The 12482-nt window shown below is 42.7% G+C and overlaps 1 protein-coding gene across 2 annotated transcripts in view; it reads right to left on the bottom strand.

The window, feature by feature from the left end:
• TMEFF2 (transmembrane protein with EGF like and two follistatin like domains 2) overlaps nucleotides 1-12482 on the bottom strand; it is a 213335-nt gene that overhangs the window by 122561 nt on the left and 78292 nt on the right. For both annotated transcript variants that reach the window (XM_064515115.1, XM_064515114.1), the window contains exons 3-4: nucleotides 10631-10760; nucleotides 7538-7564 (exon numbers count right to left, since the gene is read on the bottom strand). In XM_064515115.1, the coding sequence (XP_064371185.1) occupies nucleotides 7538-7564; nucleotides 10631-10760 (157 nt within the window). The remainder of the gene's footprint in view (nucleotides 1-7537; nucleotides 7565-10630; nucleotides 10761-12482) is intronic.

The following is a 12482-nucleotide window of genomic DNA, read 5'->3' on the forward strand; positions in this document are numbered from 1 at the left end:
CTATTCAAAAGCCTGGGCTATCAGATCTAATATTGAGAGCATTGTGACAAAATCTTAAGAAACGGTACTGCTGTACCATAAAATTTTTACTCATCTGAATTTGCTTATGACTTGTTCTAGATTCTTGGTTTTTTAAACACATTGATTAAAATTGTCCTATATGTGCATTTACATAAAGCAGTCAGCAATCTCAAGTTTTCTAGGTGCCTGGGCTCCAGTCCTGCCCTTCCTGAAGATAAGTTCCAAACAACTTCAAAGACAGCATGCAAAATTTCTGGTTTTATTTCCCACACTCTGAAAGGCAAGAAAGCCTCTTAGATAAAAGGTAATTTAAATGTCCAATGAAGAATATATTAAATTTGCCAGATGCCACTTAAGTCTGAAAAGTAAAAGTTAAAGAAAAACTAGCATATGGACCTTTAGAGGTCCATTTTATTCATCTCATTTGTTATTTCTCAGATCTTATGACAGCATCTTACAAATCCTATGCCATGCCAAAAACAGTCCAAAGCAAGGGCAGAATATATCAGCTACTTCAATCATAAACCACAGAATATGTAACCAAGAGATGCACAATTGCCTCAGGCCCCACTTGTGGAAGACATCCACATTTGGAATAAACTTTAAAGTCAATGGCATTTAAGCATGTGCTAAACATTAAGCATTTGCTTGAACACATGCTCTTATGAAGGACATGTTGTTACTTCATAGGGTAAATATAACGGGGACATTTGAAAACTTGATAGAAATATTTTTATTCCCTGTGGGAAAATTCCCTGCATAGGAAACCAAAGTGATGGGCTAGATTCTCCTCTCACTGTCATCAGAGCTACTCTCCAATGACTCCACAGTCATCAAACGAAAAATTAATCCAGGTTTACAGAGATGCAGCAGACAAATCTAGTCCATTCTGTTTCTCTCTTGCTGTGTTTACAATAACAGACCAATAAATGAGTATTTATGATAAGATGCCCTCTTTTTAATCTGTTTGCTGGAGTATCACAGGATTTGTTTGCTGATTTGATGACTTAGTTATTTATGGATTTACAGATTGCACACGATTAGACAGCATATTTTGGTTTTTTTTTTTTTTTTTTGCTCACTTTTGATGTGGGCAAGCATTTTTGATTTTCAAAGCAAAACCAGAGCATCTTTAGTATTTTTTGATATAGGAGAATATTTCCATTCCTGGTCCTCTTCCATAGCTTTGAACTACTTGAGAGAAACGATGAAAAAAGTAAGGGATTGGATAATTGAAGAGGCTATGAATGGAAGTCATTCCTTATTTTTGCCTGCAGAAGTCTGTGGATTTTTATGGCATCTTCTATTCATTTTCTTAGGTTTTGCATGAACAGCTGAAAATGAACCTCAAATCATTTACTACTGGTCATCACTTTCCCACATTTCGCAGTGCTGATAGTTTACGTGATGGAAGCTATGCATTCACATCAAGAACGCAGCAAAGACTTCGGCTGGTCAATAACCAAGTGAGAGCAGAAATAAAATTCATCATGCTTCATGAGATTTTGTTCTCCAACTTCAGAAGTAGCAGAAACAATAAGCAAAACATGGGCAGAACTTCGACAACTAACTCCAAAATCAGCACCTTCAAAACTGACACTTACATATAATTCTGGAGAACTTCGAGTCCGCAGGAGCTCTAGGGAACACCTTGGTCAGACAGAGTCGATTAGCTCAGCGCTTAGCTCAAATGAGAGCGTGATGGGAATGTAAAAGCCAGGTATTCCTGTCATTTCCATACCTTCCTATCCAACGTTGGATAGGAATTTCCAGCACAGCTACTGCATCCCGGCCAGCACAGAATGCCAGGGGCAGGTGCCTCAAAGCTGGGCACTTGTGAATGCCCAAGCCCTTCTCATCCAGTCAGCAAAAACTTAGGAACATTACCCTTTCCTAACTTTTAAAAGACCATGAAGAGATGTTAATCACCTTTTTCTAAGCTAAACTCTCCTTACACAGGTCAGACGTGCACCAGTACTGAACCAGAAGCCATACAATCACATTAGGACAGTGAAGAGCTTGAGCTAATAAACCCAGCCTTTCAAAGAGCTTATTGGTTTGGGCTCAGTGCCATGCTGAGGTTAACAAGGTAAAAACCTGTTTAACGAAGGAGACATATATTTGACCATCCACAGTCAGGTCAATTATTTAAGATTTAAACATTCCCTCCAGAGGTATTTACCCAGCCAGTGCACGTTGCTTATAGTTTGTTCCATACCTTTCGATGCTGCCTTAAATTATACCTCCCAAATGAAATTAGAGTACAAGAAGCTTTCCTTTTGCCATATCACAGTTGATAACAGTATGTGGGTCAGCAAATACTCTAAACTCACATGACAGAGCCCCATATTATCTATTACATCCAGGCAAAAAAGGACAGGATCTGCAGCCCAAAAACACAAATTCCCTTTCCTGAAGATAAATTAGAACACTCCCACTATTTTTCCCATATCCTGAAAATGGGTGTGTATGTGCGTGTGTGTTAGTACTGCATCTTACACACTGCTTCATTCAAACCTGTATACAATCCAGGTTTTATGGAGTATTTTGGCTCAAGTGTTACTGCCTGGATGGTGTTTACAGCAATATTCATTGTGTTCTGCATAGCCCTGCCTATCAATCAACCTTGTAATAAAGCGAAAAGGGAAATTGGTGGAAAAGCAGCAGAGCTGCTGAATTTAACAGTTATTCATACAAAACCAGCATGGAGACAAGTACAAATGCAATTGGATCAAAGTAGCTGTTCAGCTGTTGAATTAAAAAATAAAATAAAATAAAAAAATAAAGATACAAGAATATGCCTAATTATATCTAAGAATAATAGTTTATTACCATAACCTGCAGCATTCCAGTTTGCCTTAAAAATAATTTAGGCTTCAAATTGTTAACTTTTTCCTTGCTATTTTCCTGGGTAAGTAATTCAAGATGACTGTTGTTATAAATAGATTTATAATGTGTGTGTGTTTACACACACATCCCTAAGCAGGCAGGAAAGGCAGACTAGAATTCCAAATGTATCATTAGATCTACATGTCGACACATACCAAGAATTGAAGGACTTCAATTTCTGCGATAAGCTCAAAAGAACAAACAAAAAACTCACTCTCTTCCTTTATATAAATAAAAGGGAGAAAGAGGGAAAGAGGGGCAAAAAAAGCAGTCCGAAAGGTTGTTGAGTTTCATGATGTATCTAACAATGGCAAATTAGGAATAACTTAAAGAACAGTGCAATGGCTCATTTTTTCTGGATTACATATGGGTCTGCTGAGAAAGTGTGGTTCAAACGACAGCAGTGGTTTGGCTCTGATGTGGCTCTGACGTGGCATGTGGTATTCCCAACTCAGCCACTGGGGTACAATGCAACTTTCAGCCTTTGCCTAACTTGATATTCAGTCTCTGCTCCATAGAGTTTTATTCCCTCTCTCCCTGTGAAGATGTGCCTCACAGTACCAGGGTCTACCACAATGGAGTCCTAATCTTATAATTAGAGCCTCTAGATGCTACTGTAAAATAACTGACGATCGTATTGATGAATTATGACTTGTTTTTTCATTGTGCTTTAGTCTAAATCATAAAAAAAATTAACATAAAAATCAAAGGAGGATAAGATCTGCGTACCCAGGGGCCCTATACAATTCCCACTGGAGTCAGTAGGACTTTAATGGAAATTGAATGAGGCTCTGTAACTAATTCGATGTAGGTGCTTATGCACTTCAGTGCTGGGGATCACAAAAGCACCTAGTGAGATAGTCACCCAGAGTAAATCAATCAGAATATGAATGAAAGCCAATCAACAGAGCAAAGAATACAGATAATGCAGGGAGGAAAAAATGTTTAATGTAAAAAGGTAACCAAGGAGAGATGTTCTTAGCACATTAAGAACTATAATAAAATATCGCATCTCGACTTTGTTGCTGCTTGAAGAAAGCTAGGAAACGAGCAAGAATTCATTACCAGGCTGCTTGAAACCAACACATGAATCACTCAGATTTGTCTGGAGAACAATGTAGATGAAAACAATTTCTACATCACTCTCTATACAAAGTCTTTCACACTTATTCCTTCTCCCTGGTATCTTTCTGGGGTATGGGTTCTTCAATCCACGCCAAACCCCCGGTTTCTGCAATCAGAACACAGAAACAGCTTTCAATTCTGCACTTTCAGTCCTCATTTAATGGGAAAATTTCTTCTGCAGTGAGACATTTCAACACCTAGTACTCTTATCCATTTGCCAGATATCCCCAAAAGTGACTGTGCTAAAGGCTTGGTAATCAAATGACATTAAGAATCTCCCATCGCTCCATAAATAAGGGGATTTTTGTGTGTTATTGCATGTAAAACAATATTAAGTCAACCTGGAAAGCCCCCAAGATCATTAAGTACTAAACAGCTGGGACTTCTCTGATTCCAGCATCCCTGAAAGTAAGGCAGAAAATTCCAACCCCCACGTATTAAACTGAGAAGGCTTCTCTGCAGCCCTAGGTAGGAATGAGCAGGAGGGAAACGCAGCAGGTAAAATGTGGCCTCTGTTCCTCCTCAAACGACTTTCCTAAGAGAACAAGGGTTGTGTGACCACACTGTGTGTTTGAGAATATCCATCCAGCCCCTTTCCAGTAATTTCCGAACCATCCACCAATTATAATCTCACTTGAAAAAGATTTCAGGGAAAAGCAAAAATGAAGAGCTGAAGAGCACTGGTCATGGGAGAAACCACCAAAAAGCAAGAAGCTTGGTATGTTCCCAGAACTGGAAAAGCTTTATGTCCTTTACTAGCTTGCGAACTGAGTTAACGCTGTATCAGAGAAGGAGCATTGCCCACATATTCTCCACAGCCCAGATCCTTCTTCATACTGCGTGAGGGAAGAGGAGATCCCAGCCACCCCCAGCCCTACCGATGTTATTGGCTGGATTTTGTCTGCTTCATTTAAAACTCTAACGTTAAATTCCTTTCTGCTAGAGCCTCCTAATCCAACATGCCCATGAGACCACACAGCCTGCCAGTGCCCACAGCAACCCCCAAGCGCCCCTGCACTGGGATCTCCCTCTTTGCCCCAAACCCCTGAACGCACAGACTGCGACAGCCACGCAAGGCGGACGCGAATCTTGACAGAAGGTTTGCCAAGCCTGAGCGATGCGATACAGAGCAAACAGTAACGCCAAAGCGTTGCGCTGGTTTGCGTCCTGGCAGCACTCCAACGGCAACGAGAAGCGGGACAAATCGGTTTGAGAGCGACCGCTGGCTTCCCAGGGCCCGAGGTACCCCAGGCACCTCGCTGCAGGCACGCCCAGCATCTCCCCCACATGCCGCGTTCAGCACGACCATCCTAAGACTCACTAGCCTCTTTGTGTCTCAAGCTGCTGATTTAGGTACAAGTACGGCCTGCTTGGGGAGTCCCGACTGCTGCAGTTTGAGGAAAAAAGAAAAAGAGGCTGCACCGGTTAGCAGTTTGCTAACCCATGCTAACTGTTTGAAGGGAGACAGAAAGGAAAACTGATGATATACCTAAGACTCAGACTTTTCATAGAGAAACTTCCTACTCACAAGTGTTGGAATGGATTTTATGAGAGTTATTGTAATGACAGCCAAAATTTATTACAACTTTTACATCACCACTCTGGTAAAGAGTGATGAAGTGACAACATCTACTTGGATGGATTTAGTTTCGCATGGCACATTAATACGCTTTTGTGCTTCAAGAACACCAGTGGCTGCCTACTAAATCTTGCATTGTAAAAGGCAGCTTTGTAGGCCTTTAAAAACACACACCAACCTGATCCTGTCTACTTCACAAATCTGCTCCCTTACTACCTGCCTAGTCAGTCCCCAAGGTCCTGTTCTGCTCCTTTTTTGCCAACCTCAGCTTTTTAAAATGAAATTGTTTGGAAATCACACTTTCAAGTTTCTATGCTCTTTGAGTCTGGAATTCATTACTTCTAGAAAGTGGCCAAGTTTCTCCCCTCCCCACCATATTTATACCACAAATCTGAAATCTCACCTGTTTTCCTTGGTATAACATGATGAATTTTATGTGACTTTGCTCATTTGAAAACTGATTTATAGACCATATGTGTGAAAAATGTACTAGAAACATAAATTAAGTTGCATATTTCTGTTAACCACTGAATCAGGAATCTCTCTTTGGTCTAGCCCAGTTCAAAAGCAAAATCTGAAAGAACATTATGAAAATAGTAAAGCTAGGCAAACTTTTTGGAAATGACTAGTGATTTCTTAAGTCTTGGTTTTTGGGAGATGAATCTGAGGCACCTTAAAATCTCCTGATTCCCAGAAAACAGTCCAAGTCCAATATCTGAAAGGGGGGTCCCTTGCAAGTGCCTCAACGCGGATGTTGATCACTAGAAATAACCCTTTACCTATGTGTTGTGCTCTCTAGTATACTTGTAACCAAAGCTGCACGAGGACTGGGTGCTATTTTGCTGTTTAATGGGACTGCATATGAAAAGCTTGAACCCAGCCAGAACCGATGGCCAGGATCGGCCGTAAGACAGAGCGAAGGCCCAGAGCGGCTGCCGTTTCGCTGGCAGAGCAGCTGGCTGGGCTCCCGGCGGCAGACGGGGCCGAGCGGAGGAGCCCCGCGAGGCCCAGGGCGACGTCCGCGCCAAGCAGGCCCCGTCCCCGCTGCTCCCCGCCACGCGGCTCCTCTAGCTCGCCCAGGGCGCCAGGCCCCCAGCCACCACCTTGCCGGAGGCCGCAGGCAGAAACGAGGGTCGCTCCCACGGGTGATCCTCCACAGCCAGCCCAGCCAGCCCTCGCCCGGGAAGTCGTCTTTGCCGGCCTCACCGCAGCAGCGGCTCCGGAGAGCAACGCTCCCTTCCCCGCGGCACAGCACTGCCCACAGCCACCCGTTATCCTTCCCCCAGGAGAGCCAGGCACCAAACCTAGCATCGGTATTAAGCAAGCAAACCTGTACGTCACCACACCTGAGAAATCACACAAATAAAAAACTCCCAACTTAAATGCAAGTTCACCCATGTTTTACAGTTTCCGCTGCATGTAGCAAAGGGTTTGGACTCTTTATGTTTTAAATTTTGCTGCTGTTCTTACAAAAACACATCATTCTTTTCCTGACTGTGACATTTCTTCACATATTTTAAAGAATTCTCTCCACTACCACAAAATATTTGGTTCGAACCCTCTAGTGAGGAGGTGCCAAGGGTTTGGTTCATGTTTTAAAAACAGAAGAAATATTATTCTAAACATAAAACAAATGAGAGCAACAGTAACAGTAGATGGAGATAGAGCTCCTAGCACAACTCATGAATAATTCGAAATCCTATTAGAAGCAATACAGCTTTCTGAATTTCCCTAGAAAACGCGTGTCATTATTAGGCTCCAACTTGACTAAAATGCAAAATGTCACTTTTTCAGAAAAAAGTGAAACGAAAGGCAGTATGTAGTGTAACAGCTAAAGTGCAAAGCGTATCCACTTACAGTCTGAAATTGTGAAAGACAATGTGTGTACACATAGGCACAAAAATATTAAAAGATGGCTCTTACCTCCGTCCCCAGATCCTGAGCCTGCATCTGAAGAGAGAAAAGAATGAAATTTATATTCATGTGCTACAGTATGTCCTGTAAATATGTAAAGCAACACTGTTCAGTTAAATGTATTACAGTGTATCTTATGTTTGATGTTATCCCTGGGTAAATTACAGAGATCTAGCTGAACGGAGTTCACTCAACCCATCTTTCTCATGTCTGAGTTCTTTTTCTTTAAACTCTCTCTAAGACTAAAATAACCTGGGCCCTGGAGTGCTGTAATGTGCTCACAAGCCTCTGTCTCGTTTTGTTGTACTGAGACTGATAAAGCAGCTCCAGGAGCTCTGTAGTTAACAGTTGTGTAGTTACTTCACTTGACCATTACTATACCATCATCATCAAACAGTATTTTTAAATACATTTAGTTGATGACAGACCAATTGGAAATTAATGTCATTATATGTACAAAGCACTGACAGCTCATCAGAACATAACTAGTTTAAATAAACTACTGAAATTACTATTCAAAGTCTTTAAATAAATGATTAAAGTGCCATGCTTCAAGGTTGCTGCTGAGTTTTAAAACAAAGTATGTTTTCTTTATTTTTCTCAACTCACTGTAGTGTTTTTTTGGATGGAAAAAGCAGATTCACAGATTTAGAAAGTGCATCTTCACAAAATCACCAAGCCAAGAACTTCATCATGAAGCTTCCTAACCAAGGCAAAGTAAAGAAACGCACACATATACAGGGCAACCAAATATCCATTAAGAGAGGTTTCTTCTGGAGGCAAGGGAGGAAGGTTGCTCTCTTTTTGCTTTGTGAAGGGGTTATCCACTCACCAGCACCGCGTCACAGAAAGAGCTTGGAAAGGCTGCTTTGAAACTCAGCTAGCACATAACTATCGGGTCCAATTTATTGGCAGTAAGGTCTGGTAGATCTGAACGGGTTTGTAAATGCCATTGTTGCTCAAATTAAAAAAGGAAAACCTTTACTTAAATAGATCTGTCAAACCTTTTCTGCCAAAAATGCCAGAGACTGATTCAAAATGTTTGACTAGCTGAAAGCAGGAGAGCCTCACCACTCCACTGCACTGGTTTTCTAATCGGTCAAGTCTTAAAATAGTAGATGTACACAGTAGGACAACATGGAAGAGAGGCAAGAGCAGCTTGGAAAAGAGAACAAAAAATGATTTTTTTCTTTTCTGAATGACCACCTCCTGCATACACTTGATCTGATTCCCTGTCCCAGTGCTTCTTCCCAGATCACTCTTGAGGAAAGGGGGAAGACAAGTGTCTCCATCACCATAGCCTCGAGCGTGGGAGCACTGGTCCTCCACGCACGCCAGGTCTCCCCAGGACCGAGAAAGGGATGCGCGCCTGCTATCGCCCATCTCCCACTGCGAACTGGCTGCAGTCTCTGGCTGTTTGGAGGAAACGGACCCCCAGGTTTCCTCTTCATCCTCCTGGACTCCTGCCCAGCTCCCTGCCTGTCACGGCCTAGCAGGGCTGCTGGCTGCTTTGGCAGCCCCGTTTGCCGCTGAAGGGTACTGTGTACCCTCTCCCCCTGCAGCCCACGGATTTGCGCGCTTGCTCCCTTCTCGGCCTGGCCGGGGAAGGCTGCTCTCTGCCAGCAGCATTTCCCTCCCTCTGCCTGCTTTCACAGACAGGCCCGTTTTTCCTCGACAGCACCAAGGAGGCGGCGGCGGCGCAGTCTGATCACGCTTAGCGGAGTCAGTGTGCAGGTGCTCATAATTGGTAAGAGCTCCATCTCTGAGAGGAGGAAAACGAGGCCAAATGACCGAGACTTCAGGAAACCCTTTCTTCTTTTCCGTGTCAGAAATCCACACTGCGTTTCAGAGAGAATCCTTGAAACATGGCCATTGCTGGTAACAAGCAAGTTTAAGAAAAGATGTAGCAATGCACTGAAATTATCCCTTTAATCAAAAAGTTCGAACAAAAAAAGACCAGTTGTTGTGCTGAGAGAATTTGCTAAGTCAAAGAATTCCTATGCCACAATAGGTTTTGTCAGCCTGAGCTCCATTTAATACCAATTTATAGACAGAAAAGATTGCAGCATATGTTTTTTTCCTCTTGAAAATTGTCAGGTAAGAGCTTCAGAGAAAAACAAATTTCCATGGAAAGAAGTTTATTTTCTCTTAGGTATAAGAAACACAAAATTGTGGCACTGCACAAAGTTTCTCTAATGCACTTTTTATTGACTCCTCCATCCTCACCTGAAAAAAGATCCGCTTTAAGTTTAAAGAATTCTCTCAAGAACAAAGACTTGCTCCTTCCATTCCTTTCAAGGTAACTTCACTGCTCAGCTCTAACGGATACGGAGCACAAAAGAAAAACCTCAAGAATTCCTGCACACAAGCAAGTCAGTTTTCCTGTCAGATTTTGCTCATTCACTTTTCTAGCTTTTTCATAAAGCTCACCATGCTCAGAGTTAAGCAAAGATGTCTTAAGAAATAAGAGTCAGCTTTAACATACCCTTCCCTGAATTCTTTCAGAAAGTCCAAAAAGAGCTACTGCACAGATCTGTTAATTAAGTGTGGTTTGGGCCAGTTCCGCAGCTGGTATAAGTTGGTGCGGCTCGGTATGCTCAGGGGAGCTCCACTGAAGTATACCAGCTGGGAATGTGGTCCTAAATACATAAAGAAAAATCTAAGAAACAGAATTGTAGGCAATAATACTCCAATTCTATCCCCTCTAGATTATGGAGAGGTTTGTAGTAATCTGCATGCCCATTTACCAGACATCTGCTCGTTTAATGTGTTTCCAGTTACTTGTAGTAACAGCATGCAAGTGTACACAGTGCACAGAATGAGGAGGAACAAAAAAATAAATATTAAAAACAGAAGTCAACTTCTATGCTGCACCCTTCAAAACAGTGTCAGGAGTATACTACACAGCGTAGGATACTGTCAGCCTATACTAGGTTAGTTGTTTAAAGGAATGGATAGCAGCAATTTCTCACGCGTAAGACTATACAATATTAACTCAGGATTAATTCAAAGGAGGGATACAGAAGAGCTGTTGTGTCTGCAGGCTATTTTGTTCAGTGGCACAGTGAGTTTTGGCGGCACTCTGAAGTGCACTGTACGTACCTGTCGCGCACGACCCTTCCGACACCAGGAGTATTTCACTCTGCTGCTTGCAGGCAGCCTGTTTCAGGTAGCACTCGTTCTGGTAGGTGTCCCCGTTGGAGCCGCACACGGGCACGTAGTCACTGTTGCACTACGGAACAGGGACAAGGGAAGCGCAGCGTTAACAACGCAAGCAGGACGGCACGCGTCGGTTCGTCCCCCCCCCATTGCAGCACTGTAACCTGGGGTGACAACAGGACGGGAGCAGCTGTCTGCTTCTCCTCCTCCTCCCGCTACCAGTAGGGGAGCAGAGGGAAAATTAAAACAACAAAAGGGAAAGGAGTATAAGCCAGACTCGATGTAGGCAAGGGGCAGAAATGATCTGCATGGGCAGAGTGTTCAGTAGCTGCCCACGGTGAGGTCTCTTCCTCCGAGAGGAGGAGGAGGAGGAGGAGGACGGGCCGTTCCCAGAGATGGGAGAGCAAGACACACTGCTCCTCCGACGTGCAATAGCGGCTCACGCGTTTCCCTTGGATGGCAACAGGCAAATCATAACAGACAGACACTCTTTTCCCCACCTCCTCCTTCACATACACACACCCATTGCTACGGACACAGTCCTTTGCACACACGGAAGTGTCCATCTGTGTGCCTATAATTCTCTATTTAAGTCCTTAGCTATAATTAGGACAGCTCGAACAGAGGCTAATTATTGTGAGAGAACTATGATCAAAATCCATCCCTCTTTCTGCAGACGTTTCTGCTCCCAGCAAGCTCCGGCTGGGACACTCCCGAAGGCACAAGCCCTCGCTGCAGCCCGGCAGCCCAGCCCGAGCCAGTGCTCTGCGGAGCCCAGAGCCTGCACAAGCGACACACTCCTCCTCCAGCTGAAACTTCTGCTCAGCTCTTCTGCAGACTGTCAGCTTTCTCTCCTCCACCACTGAAAGACAGCTTTGCCCTCTCTCGTTCATTTTAATAAAAATAATTCCATTTTATATTGAAAATTGGGCAACCTACAGGGTACAGTTATCATAAGATAATCACACTCCGAGGCTGAGAAATACTTGGATGTACCCTGTACGTGGTAATTATACCAGGGAAATGATTATCTCGTGATTACTGTACTCCTGCTATGCCTCATTGTTTAATTATAACAAATGGAATGATCACAATTATTATTTACAAATGCTCACCTCTGCTTAAATCCAAGTAAAAATTAAAAAGAAATCGTACTACCTATTCAGCTATCTTAGGCCACAAAGTACCTTAGGTGTGTACATAACGCACAATATGAAATGGAGAACTGAAATTCCAGGGTTATAAATACCAAATACGCTTCGATACGAATGACTACAGAAATGATTAACTACATTAATTGCAGGCCTCCACAGAGAGTGGCTGCCAAGAAATTATTCATAGTTGGTCAGAGTGACATTTTGATTGGGCCAAATCAAATGACATTTTCCTTATGTGTTCTATTTTCTCAAGTCTTGCAGGGCTGCTGCCCACCTCCAGTGTTCTCTTCCTTTAAAACAGGAAAGGAAACCAGCAACAAAACCAGCAATAAAAATCCTCTCCTTCCTCATCTAACAAAGAGCTCCTTGATTCAGAGGTTTTAAACAGCTGATTAAAAAGTGTTTCTATGCTATTTTCACGATTAGATTCCAAATCTGAGCAATGTTAAAAACAGAAAATGCCAACTTCATCGAGAAGCTCAACAGCAATCGCTGGAGGGTGATACAGAATACTTAACCAGGACAATTAACACGATCGTGAATTTTTTAAAGCATGAAGTATCAAATCATGCTTGTTTTACACATTTTATCTGTTTGACACCTTCGAGACCTTTCGTCAGAGCAATCTGCACAGAACT

This window comes from Dromaius novaehollandiae, chromosome 7, assembly GCF_036370855.1.
Source record: "Dromaius novaehollandiae isolate bDroNov1 chromosome 7, bDroNov1.hap1, whole genome shotgun sequence".
NCBI lineage: Eukaryota > Metazoa > Chordata > Aves > Casuariiformes > Dromaiidae > Dromaius > Dromaius novaehollandiae.